The sequence below is a fragment of the Haliaeetus albicilla genome, chromosome 4 (assembly GCF_947461875.1).
Source record: "Haliaeetus albicilla chromosome 4, bHalAlb1.1, whole genome shotgun sequence".
In the NCBI taxonomy this organism is placed as follows: domain Eukaryota; kingdom Metazoa; phylum Chordata; class Aves; order Accipitriformes; family Accipitridae; genus Haliaeetus; species Haliaeetus albicilla.
The window spans coordinates 19,861,220-19,873,344 of record NC_091486.1 but is presented as its reverse complement, the minus strand read 5'-3'; the positions used below and the strand labels follow the sequence as shown (position 1 = coordinate 19,873,344).

At 42.6% G+C, this 12,125-nt stretch overlaps 1 protein-coding gene across 2 annotated transcripts in view; it reads right to left on the bottom strand.

The window, feature by feature from the left end:
* SLC4A10 (solute carrier family 4 member 10) overlaps positions 1-11,394 on the bottom strand; it is a 165,383-nt gene extending 153,989 nt beyond the window's left edge. For both annotated transcript variants that reach the window (XM_069781241.1, XM_069781239.1), the window contains exon 1: positions 11,148-11,394. Coding sequence is in view for 1 of the 2 variants with exons in the window: in XM_069781239.1 (XP_069637340.1) it covers positions 11,148-11,195 (48 nt within the window). In the remaining variant the exon portion in view is untranslated. The remainder of the gene's footprint in view (positions 1-11,147) is intronic.
* Between the last annotated feature and the right edge of the window lie 731 nt (positions 11,395-12,125).

The window sequence follows — 12,125 nt, the reverse complement described above, 5'->3', positions numbered from 1 at the left end:
TTCTAATGCTGTCATTGAAACACTACTCAAAATTTTTATATGACAAGTTGCTCTAAATACCAGACAACTTCTGGAATCACAATTTCCAGGCTTTAAGATGAAAAAAATGGTTTCAGAACAAGAACACTACTTTCCCACCAGACTTTCTCAGGTCCTACATTGGATGCTTCATCAAAACCTACATTCTTTTTGTTGAACTACCCAAGACATTTAAGTGGTATGAATGTGCACACACCTGGATTGTACAGGTCTTGAGTCATTCACACAAAAATAAACAAAAGTCAAACAAAAAACCCATTTAGTCAAGTTTTACACATTTACATGTTTTGGTAATAACTTTCACTAGATGTCTTCACTCTTAATATTTCCATATATTTCTTTCAAAGATTCTTTTAAGAAGTTCAATCTGTTCTGCCTAGCTTAACTTTTTTCATAGACATACATATATTAACAAGTTTCATACTGATGGAGGAATTTGGGGGAAGAAGGCAGGGTAAGGTAGCTTTGGGATTTAGGGGGTTTTGCCTCTAATGTCTTGGGATTTGCAAGCTATAATCCTGTTACCATGTACATCTCATTGTACCTGCTAATGGGAACATGGTTCCTGCAGCAGAAGCTAGTCCAAGGCAAATGCCTCATCATGGGTACAGTGGAGATATCCAGTTCTCAAAACCAACCTTTTTCCTCCACAAATCTGCTTCTGCTGGCTGCAGGTCTTGTTAATACATGTGTAGTCTTTAGTGACTTAATATTTTGCAAGGCAACAAAGTTTTTGCTGCTTGTTTTTTGCCCAAATTTGGCCAATGTAGAAGCACTGGACATAGATGTGGAAAAAAATCATGGTTCACAAATATTCGGTGGAGAGTTACTAGGGTTTTGCTCATTTATTTCTTAAGCTTCTCTTCAATGGGTCTTCTCCACTCCAGAGGTAACTGCAGTTTTCTCTTGCTCTGGGCAATACTGGCTTGCATTTAGAAACATCTCACCTACTCTTAGTTATGGCTAGGCAAATAGAAGAAAATTTTGATGTATTTGCTGGCCAAAGTAAATCAATTCAGATACAGCAGGCACAGACTCTTAAACTTTCAGGCAAGATGAAGTGAAACGAACACAATCAAACTACACAAACTACAGATCACTGAAAAACATTTCACCCTCTCTAAAACTGAATGTGGCTTTTTCTTTAAAAGTTACTTTAAAAGTCTAACCTTTTCTTCCAATGTCATTTTAGAGGAAAGTCCTGTGAGTTACATGAGGTTTCGGTGGGTACTCCATAGAAGGGTTTTTCTCAATCCATTTCCCTACAAGATGAAGACTGGAAGGGTTTATTTCAAAAGCAAGAGGCAAATTTGATTTTAATGAAGAAAGCCAGCTAGATGGCTACAGAGAAACTCCTTTCCATGAAACTGGTGAGGATAAGGACTTCTGCACTGCTTAACACTATTTTTGAGAGCATGTTCACCTATTCTGGATTCACCCAGATGCTTCTCTCAGGAAAAGATATGGAATTCACCTATTATTAGGATTTTCACATGGGAAGATTCTCGGAAGAGTATGAAACACAGCTTTATGAGTGCTTTTACAGCTCATTGCCACATTTAATTTCAGAAGCTATTATAATGTTGCAGTAAAAACAAGTGGACATAGTTAAGTATTTCACTATAACACAATCATTAAGAGGAAAAACAGAATAAAGTAGAAGCTTTCTAAAAGATAATTATATAGTCAGTCAAGTGGTATGTTTGAGCATTTCTACCTTCTCTTCAAATAAAGGGAAAGGATGACAGTAATCAAAGGAGATGGATAATATGGGTTACAACCTAAATTCTTAAATTTTCTGCAAAAACGTAAAGTCTCAGAATACAGCAGACTTGCAGAGACTGCATGAACATTTGTACTGGTGATCGGCATTGATTGGGCATGTAGTGATAGGACAAGGGGAAATGGCTTTAAACTGAAAGAGGGTAGATTTAGATTAGATGTAAGGAAGTTCGTGAGGGTGGTGAGGCACTGGGACAGGTTGCCCAGAGATTTGTTGTGGATGTCACATCCCTGGAATTGTTCAAGGGCAGGTTGGATGGGGCTTTGAGCAACCTGGTCTAGTGGAAGGTGTCCCTGCTTATGGCAGCAGGGTTGGAACTAGATGATCTTTAAGGTCCCTTCCAACCCAAACCATTCTATGATTCTGTGATACTTTTGGAACTTATAGGAGTCCCAAACAAGGTAGCAGTAACCTCAAAAGAACTGGGAACTGTAGGTTGTTTCCAAGAACATCATTAAGATGGCTGGCAACAACTGCTGCATAGATTTGTGGGTAAGGGAGTGGAAGAGAACACTACTTTTATTCTATAAATTCATTTCACACACCAATAGATATAATATCTCTTCTGTTGGCACAATAATGTACTGTTCTGGGACACTCTGGTTCTATTTTGGTACTTGCCTAAATAGGTCACAAAAATGATTAAAAGAAATTCTTAAAGCATGCTGATTTTTCTGAAAAAGGATACAGGTTATCTACATTTTCATGAAAGCAAAGGTAGAAGAATGCTCACTCTTCCACAGGCAACATGAAATTACAATTTTTGTTACATACTTCATACTACAGAGCATACCAGGAGAATATATCCTCTTCCTTATGAATTTTCAGATCATAAACTTGCAATCTTTTCAATTTTGCATCAATATACTCGAGATGCTGGTGGTGCAGCCTCATAAAAAACTGTTCTGCATTCTTAGGAGATGATATCAAACTTTATCGATTTCCACTCCAGCAGAACAGGTGAAAATTTTTTTTGTTAATAGGGACAATAGTGGTTCAACCACTTCTGCATGGCTGTTCAGCAGTCCTTCGGAGCAGTGTATTTATAAGCTCAACCTTGAATCCCAAACTAAAGAACAAATCTCCACAGCAAATGACTGGCTAATACTTGCCATTCAAACCCTCACGTTACCGTTATCATCACTTAGCTGCAGTTCAAATGAAAAATACCAACTTCCTACATTTAGCAGAGCATATAATTTATAAATTTAGCTAAAAGCTCAAGATTCACTTTTGTTTTACAGCTGTTGTAATAGGCTTTGTCTTATGAGATAAGCAGATGAAATAATTAAACAAGATAGAGAATGACAACTTCAACTCTATGAGTTGGGCCTTGAAAAAAGATGCACATTTCTAGAGCTGCAGTTAGACTTTATTGATTGTTGCATGGGAATTTTTGCAACTTCCTCAAGCTGACTTTAGACATCATTATGCTGCTTAATTACAAAAAGAAAGCTTTCATACTTTCCTGTATCTTTTCAGTATGCATTTCCAAAAAAAAAAAAAGTCAACACCTTAATTTGTGAAGAAACACATCGATATTTTTCTTAGTTGAATTTTAACAATACGACTGATAGAGTTCCTGTTTGGCTATTGGGAAACTGTCAAAGATACAGATAGACATATAGATGGATAGATGGATGTTGAAAGCAAAATCCTCTTTCTAGAAATACACTCTAGCACAAATTTATTGATTGCATCTTTGGTCCAGCCAGAACTAGGAGACACTGCAGGATCTTATCCTGGAATTACTTTTTTTTGTGTGTGTGCTTCCTTTTACAACAGAAATATAACTTTACAGAACGAAATAGTTCCATCTTAGTATTCAGAAATTTGATGTTTCAGTCCACTAGCAAAACACAAAATTGAAAATTTTACTGAATTGTAATTACAAATACTGAGCACAACAATATAATGCAGCCCTTTTTTATTTCTGATTTGTATTCTACAATCATAAATAAAATTATTCAAATTTACCAGTAGCATTTTCCTGCACCCCAAAATTAAAATGCTTGAGAAGAAAAAACAAACCTGCAATCCTGAAGTTATTTTTTATTCCCCTGTGTATTCTATTCTTTGATTCTATAAAGAAAAACTATGAAAACTACTAGTCAGTACCAATAAAAAAATCTAAAGCACTTATGATCTGATACACAATCTCCCAGATTGTACCTTTATTTCCTGTTGATGTTTACAACACTATAAACATCCTTAACACCACACAATCACCACAGAGTTTTCCCTGGGAAAGATTTGACATGAAATCACATTCTTGCTGATGGCTGCTTCCTTCTAAAATAAAACCCTTGTACACATTCATATCTTGAAAAGGAAGTTTACATGTACATACAATCTTCCTCTCCAGAAATGACATGGTATTTCGCTATTGAATTTAATGACATATTTGCCAGACTAATTACAGTTTAAGTATCTATTTGCTATTTTTGCCAGAATCTAATAGCAGGGTTTGGGTTTTCTTCCATCCTTACATAGTTACAGTGACTATGAATGCCTCTACAGAGAATTTAGCGCAATTGTTAGTGACTGATATCTGGAACAATTCCTCAGAACAGTGGCTTCAGATCAGTTTTTCTTGATTTATAGCATTTTGAGTACTTTTAATATAGGTTTCCAGAAAAACCATCTCAATCTCTCTCCAAAAAGCAACACAAACATGCAATACTTTCTGGCATTTGAGTGTGATAGCTACAAAGTGATTGCTCCCAGTGAAATTTGTCCTGGAACTTCTTGCAGCCCCACTGATGCAGACAGACTCCTATGCTCTTTAAAAACTCAACAGGACTCAAAGAAGGCTTAAAAAATCTACATTTAAGATTAGCATTTTGCAGATACAAAGTCATAAATAATGTTACATTTTATATTTTTATATGGTTTTAAAACCTGCTTGCAGTCACAAAACTGGATGAACGGTAAGCATTTCTCTTTTTAATGTACTTTTTGAATGTGTTTATAGTAAACGTAAATATTTATAGTACATTCAAGATTCAAGTGGACTTAACTGAAGGTATCAACATTTATAATCCAGGTAAACTGCTCCTTTCTCCTCAGCTTGCACATAATATATCATCCATCTATAAAACAGTCTTTCCAAAAAGACAAGAGTGAGCCCTTATGACAGAATGATAGGATTGGAAGAGATCTCCTGAGGTCTAGTCCATCACTCAGCCCTAAAGCTGCAGTAACTGTATATGCATCTTTCCTGTCAGATATTTGTCTTACTTGTTTTTACAGATGGATAACGGAGATTTGAAAAACATGCTAGACAATTTGTTCCACTGCTTCATTATCCTTAGCACTAGATAGCTTTCCTTAACATCCTTTTAATACTGTCCCATAACCTGTTCTTCTTTTCCTATTTAGTAGGGATATAAGAAAGAAACCAGTCTTTTTTGCAGCAGCAACCTTTTACATACTGAATGTGCGTGTCTCCATGGTCAGGCTAAGGAATCCTAGTTTTTTTCAAATCTTCTTTCAAATTTTTTGGGCCCATGTTGATTTTTGGTTTTGTTCTTGAATTGCTCTGCAATTGCTATTCTTTTCTCAAAACAAAGCACGTAGTACTGTACTAATCAGCTAATACCTTACAAATGCCAAATATTACCTCACATACCTTGAAGATTTCATCTCTCCTAAATATCCTACTGTGCCTGTTTCTTTGCAGCAAGATCCTGCTCTGTTTGATTAAAACTGAGACCCTGCAAATCTTGACATACCTTTCACATCTCCACTGAATTCCAAAATCTGCTTATAATCAACTTCACAATGCCTCATAAATAGCTAATTAAACAAAGTGAAAAGGCTCCACAGGTGGGCAGGGAAAACAGCAAAGGTACGGAAGAATCAGGATTCAAGATCCTGTTTTGCCCGAGCTGCACAAGGGCATGAGCTGGCTTTCCTGCTTCTGTTCCTCCATTTCTTTCCCTGTGCCATAACCAAATCAATTCTTCCCCATGCAACTTAATCAGCTCCCTCTTTCCTTTTCATACCAGTCAGCCATAACGTCCTCAATTCTCCAAGTTTGCACAAACCTCTCCACGCTCTCAATTTTACCCTCATTTCACCCTGCAGCTTCTCCCCACCCACCCACCCAAGACGCTTCTTTCCTTCTATTTTTAGCAATTGCCTTTATCATCTATTCCAACTTTCACCTTGCCTATCCTAATCAACAACTTTGTAGAAGCGGGGTGGATTTTAATCATCTTTAAATATGCTAAGCTTATTTTTTCATTTCATGAGAATAACTTTTAAACTTCACCAACACTGAAAATTGTGCTGAACACATTAAGTCCTCCGTTAAGTTGGACAACATAAAAATGGCATTATTATTGCAAAGGGAGTCACAGTGGCATGAGTCTTCAAAAGGCTGGGTTTTTTACAATGCAGGCCTGAACATACATGTTACAGTGTATTACAGAAGTGAAAGTAACGTGCTATGCCTATGGCTTTCTCTTCTCATATCAGATACACAACTAATTGTTCAAGATGACTTACAGTGGATTAAGTTCTCCCTCACCTGCTTAAATACTCTCATCTACTGAGGTTGTAAACATTACTTATTTAAGAAGCATTAAAGGATACCAGTGGAAGTATTTTGTTTTAGAATTGATTCTATATTTTTTCCCCAAAGGAAAAAGTAGAAAGGGAAGATGCAATTATTAGCAGAAGAAATTGAAAGCATATATTTACAAAGTAGAAATTGTGGGAAGAACTCAAACCGTAGATGCATTGAAGTGGGAAGATTTCCACACAGTATTCATAGGTTTTCTTATTTTTGCACAAATATGTATCAGGCTGCCAATTACTCTTAAACTGTGACACCACAGTATACCATATGATCCAGAGAAATCTTTTTTAATCATGACATTGGCAAATATGGGGCAGGGGGGAAGTTAAATAAATATGTGTCCCTGATTCTTATTTAATTTCATTCTAGCATTTTCCTGGAAAAATTTTTTTTTTTTTTCTTTTCACTTAGAACTTGGAATCAGGCAAAAAAAAAGAAAATACCCAAAGCAGCAATTCAATCCTAGATTTATACTTTTAATTAGGTTTGGGGGTTTTATTTTCAATGGGGCCATTATCTCAGCACTCTTGTCTTGAAAATGTAATACTGCCTCTGTATTTTTCCAAAAGAATCACAACATTCCTGTAGTCTCTATAAACTTGCCTTAACTGTTGCTATAATGCTAAATTTTGGTGAAGTGAACTGGGAATTAGTTCTGTTATACAAACTGTGGGGTCAGGCTCTGCCATCCATTCTCATAATGAGCAATACATTTCATCTGCAAGTCTCATCGGAGGTCCCACTCAGCATCAACAAAAGCAAAAGAATTTGGCCTGTTAGTGTGAGCAGCTTCCCACACTCACCTGCTACATTAAAAATAGTTACTACCCAAGATCTCGCTATACCATTCTCCCACATACGGAAGCCTAAGCAGTAATAACTGCATGCCATTTACAGCAGCAACACGAGTGCCTGATACAAACAGTATCTTACCTAGTGCATACACATCATGTCAAACCATAGTGCATGCATATGCATTATATATATCTGTGGACATATATCAACAATGCCATGCTTTAAGGTCTTGTATCTACCAGATATTAAAAATAAATGGACAAATAAATAAAACAAAGCAGCTCTTGAATTTTAAGGCTGAATGAAGAAGGTGAGAGAATATGAACTTAGAAAGGAAGAGTCAATTTAGCTTTACATATATGGGTTTTACTGTTACCTTCAGAAAACACAGGAAAGCAACACGCCAAGCATAAACATAGTTACCAAAAATATATGCACTCTGTCTATACATGCTCCTTATATCCAAAACATCAAACCTCTGTCAGGTAACAACCCGGTTTTGAAAGCCAATTTTGACTTGCATACAAGAGAGATCCAGAACGGGCAGGAACAAATACACTACGAATAACTTTTGCTATGAGTACACTGCCTTAAGTGACAATTTGCGAAATAATTTACATGCAATGAGATTATACATGTATACAGACAAACTAACAATATCTGGTCCTTTGATTAGAAATCAATAAAAGATCTTTGTAGAGAAGATCTGCAGATTGTTTCTCCCATTCTGTAAACAAATGATGACTCCTCAGCAATCTTTCAATTACTCACAGCTATTTTAAAGCACTCTGAATAATCATACTGAAAAAAATATACTCGACTGATAAATAAAACATTAGATGATACAGAAAGCATACAAGTCTGCATTTTGTTACCATGTTAGCATATGTATTGAACAATTAAAACAAGACCATATTTATGTTTTCAACAGCATTTTGAACAAACTGTTTCCAGGTGAACAATTTCCTTTTTCATGTATTTCTACAATATTGCACTTATAGACAATTTGCAATAGATTTCTAATAATTTTCACAGAAATTTGCCCACACTGCAAAAAAATTGAGATGCAGTAGCCTAACCACTAACAAAGGTGCTGTTGTTGTGTAAGAACTGTTTCTAAAAGGAGTTTGTGAAAAGAGACTGATAAGGAAATTATTTAACTCCTCAGAACCACAGACAACAATGTATTTTATCATTTTGCAAATTGCTAGGGATTGGGGTTTTTAATTAAAAGCTTGTATAATAAATCAATAACTATATATGACTAACACTACAATAAAAATAGGTTCCACTTTGTACAGACTATTGGATTTTGGTGGGAAATTATATTGAGGCTTCAAAATCTTTGAGCACCTTTAGAAGATAAAATTAATCAAGAACTATATTCATTATCTTTTTACTACAAATAACAATTAAAACATATCATGTGTTACAGTTTCACAAAAAAAAAAAAAAAATTAACTCTGTTGCATATACCAAAGCCATTAGACTAAGCTCTTGAAGGAAACAAGCTCAGCTGGGAGCCTTTTCCTTCGTACCCAGAGTCCACCTAACTGGGATGATGCTTGGGAACAGAACTATATCTGTTCTACAGCTTGCATTCCTGTTCCATTTGTTTCCAGTCAAGATGAGGACTGATCCCTAAAACAGAGGTACTCTAAAGGTCCTGCTACATCACAGTGTTACCTCCCAGGCTAACAGTGCTGAAGCTAGCACCGATTCCTGCTCCTTAAACTCTGCCATGACTCCAGGTACAAAACTCCCACCATGCAAAAGCCATTTCTGCCTTACCACATGCAGGGCTCTAGACATTAGACAGGCCGAGACTGCCAGAACACGTACAAACGCTTTACTGCTTGACGCACAGAGAAAACGCCACCAGGACAGAGAAACCTCAAAGACTGAAGAAGCTGCACCTTTACCATCCCTGTGGCAGGAAAGCAACGTTGCCTTGTTGACCTGCAGAGGCCCTCTCAGAAACAGCAACAGAGGACTGAGGAAGAGGATGCACCACAATATATACCACATGGAGTATAGCGGTCTCCCTTCCCTACCTGAAACAAACACAACAGCTGCTGAACTAGTTAGCTGTAGTTAACAGGGGTGGAAACCAGGCCACAAACTCAATGAGCAACAGCACTGATGGGGACCGGCAGCTCAGCAGACAGGTACTGCATCAGGGCAGGGCTCTGCCAGTCAGGGCTGCAAAGGGAACCGGAGACAATTCTCCCCTTACCAGCACACAAGAATTACTATCTTCTTTGGTCCTCTCAACCACAGCAACAGCCTTTTTTTCTGCGCACAGCCCTGGAGGAACAAAACTTAAAGCCAGACAGCACAAGGCAACCCCGTACGTTGCACCTTCTGAAAGCTGACTCCTCTGACTCCCTGCGCAGTGGCCGTCGCACAACCAGAGACGACACATATTGACAAAGCGAGACCAGCACGTAGACTAGCAAGGTACGAGTGAGAGCGAGACCGCTACCGGCTGCAGACTACCGCACTGGTGTGAAACACTGAGGACTAAGCCCTCCACAGAATCAGTGCCCATGAACTACAGATGGAAACAGGATTTACACTGAGTTGTCTCTCTAAGGAAAGGAACTGGGCAGCCAGTCTGTCAGGGAAAAAGACAGGACCTTCTTCTACTCCAGTGTCAGAAACTGCAAGAGCAGCAAGTAACAAGAATTAGGATTCATAAAAGGTATCCGGAGAGCAACAGGAAAAACTGTCCCTGCCACAGGCAGAAAGGGGAGGCCAAAGATAAACTCACACAGTGTAGCAACCTGCCACCTGACTGCAAAATGGACCCCATCGACAGATGATGGGAACAGACCCTAGGAAAAACGGGCTTGCCACAAGTGCATCTCATCAACCTGCAGCAGCTGAGACTTGTCTCCTTCAAGCTTTGTCAATGTTGTGCAGCTCATCCTGCTAAGACAGAGCCATTTCAGGAGCCAGCAAAGCCTCTGCAGACCTCTGCGGTGCATTCACAGGGATGTGTACGCACAGTCAGACGCTCCACATATGCACGAGAGACTTCTCCCTGCCCCAGACAGGTTGATTTCCAGCGCGAGACAGGAACCACCATTCACAAACAGAATCTCCGTGTGAGATCAAGATCGACGCCCACGCTTACACCTTGTGCGAGTCTGCAAACCCTGCGTTTGGGGGAGGCCAGGCAGGAAAGAGGGTCCCCGCTGATCCAACGGCGTAAAAAGTCCCCCACCAACTGAGCCCCTTCCTACTTGCTGAGGAAACGCTGCCCAGCCGTAGCCGTGCAATCACGCTGTGCTCAGAGGCAAGGGTACTCCGCGTCCCCCCCCAGGCGACAATAACGCCACAGATTACCCTCGCAGATGAGCACGAGAAACTGCGACACCGCGGCACGAAGCGGAGACCGGGATCCGGAGGGAGACAGACCCTGCCGTGCAACTGCCAGACCTCAGCAGATTTCTCTGCGGTCTGGAAGCGAGGGAGGGCCAGGGACCTGCAGAGGCAGCCCCGGCCCCGGAGCGGGATCCCCACGGAGCAGCCCACAGGTGCTCGCTCGGCAGCACTGCCCCACCGCCGGGGAGTGGGGGGACAAGGGGCAGCCGGCGACAGGAGAAGTCGAAGGCAGGGGGATGCGGAGAGAGGGGGTACCGAGGGGATGCCTGAGGCGGGGGGAGCCGGACGGCAGGGTGCTTGGCCCGGCGGGACACACGCAAACAAGCACACGCACACGCCGCTCCATCCCCGAGCGCCCAGACACCGCCGCCGCCGCCGCATCGCCCGGCACCGGAGCCAGCCAACCTGTTTCCCCGCGCACCGAGAAACCGGCTCCGACCCCCAGCACAGGCGGGCAGGAAGACGCGCGCCCCCCCGCCCCCCCTCCCCGGCTGCCTCCCCGCGGGGCGCGTCGCACCCCCTGCCGCGGCCGGGGCCGCGCTGCGGCAGCCGTACCGTGGGCAGCAGCGGCTCCATCTGCGCCCCTTGGTCCTGGGTCTCCATGCGGCGGCGGGGCCGCGGCGGCGCCCTCCCCGCCGCCCGCCCAGCCCGCCCGCCGGGGCGCGCTCCGCGGGAGCCGCTGGGCTGCGCTGGGCTCCGCGCGCGCGCGCGCCGCCGCCGCCGCGCTCCCTCCGCGGACCGGGTGGCGCGGAGGCAGGAAGCGCGCGCCAGTCACATGGCTCCGCGCACCGCCGGCCCCAGCGCGGGGGGAGGCAGGAGCCGGATCCACCTGCGGGATGCGGACGGATCCTGCCGCCGCCCCCCCCGGCGGGGCGGTGAAGGCGGGCGGACCTCGCCCCTGCACGGCTGCGCCTGCAAGCCGGGAGCCGGGAGCTCCTCCGCACGGCACCGCTCCCCGCGGCCGCAGCGGGAGCGGGCTGCGCGTCCGAGAGGAAGGCGCGGGGAGCGGGGGCAGCGGACCCCGCAGCCCACCCCGCCCCCCACGCCAGGGACACTGCTGCGAGCACCAAGAGGCGGCTCGGGAGTTTTCCACTTTGCGCCGGGCTTCGGCCACGGTCCCCCCGAGGCTGTTGCTTCGGGGCAGTCTGGCACCAACATTCATTTTGATTTAATTCAGCGCCAGAAGGGCGCTGGGAAGCTGATCCTCTGCTCCGTCCTGCCAGGCTTCGACCCTTAAACACAGGCAGCACCTTCAAAACAGAGATCTGTCCCATCCTCCACTAAAATAACCCCACTCCCCCCTTCTACCTGCAAGTTACAAACACCTAGCCTTCAGGATACAGGTAATTTAATTGGAGTCTTACGCCCTTCTTCGCCCAATTTTATCCTTCAACCAAGCCTGCGACACATTTAGCTTCTCCTAGCGTATCTGGCTCTGCAACACAATGGTTACGTACAGCCATACCAAAACCCCAACAAGCTACGCAAACGATCGTCGAAGCCTAAGTTTGGCTATCCCAGTGAGCAGAAGGA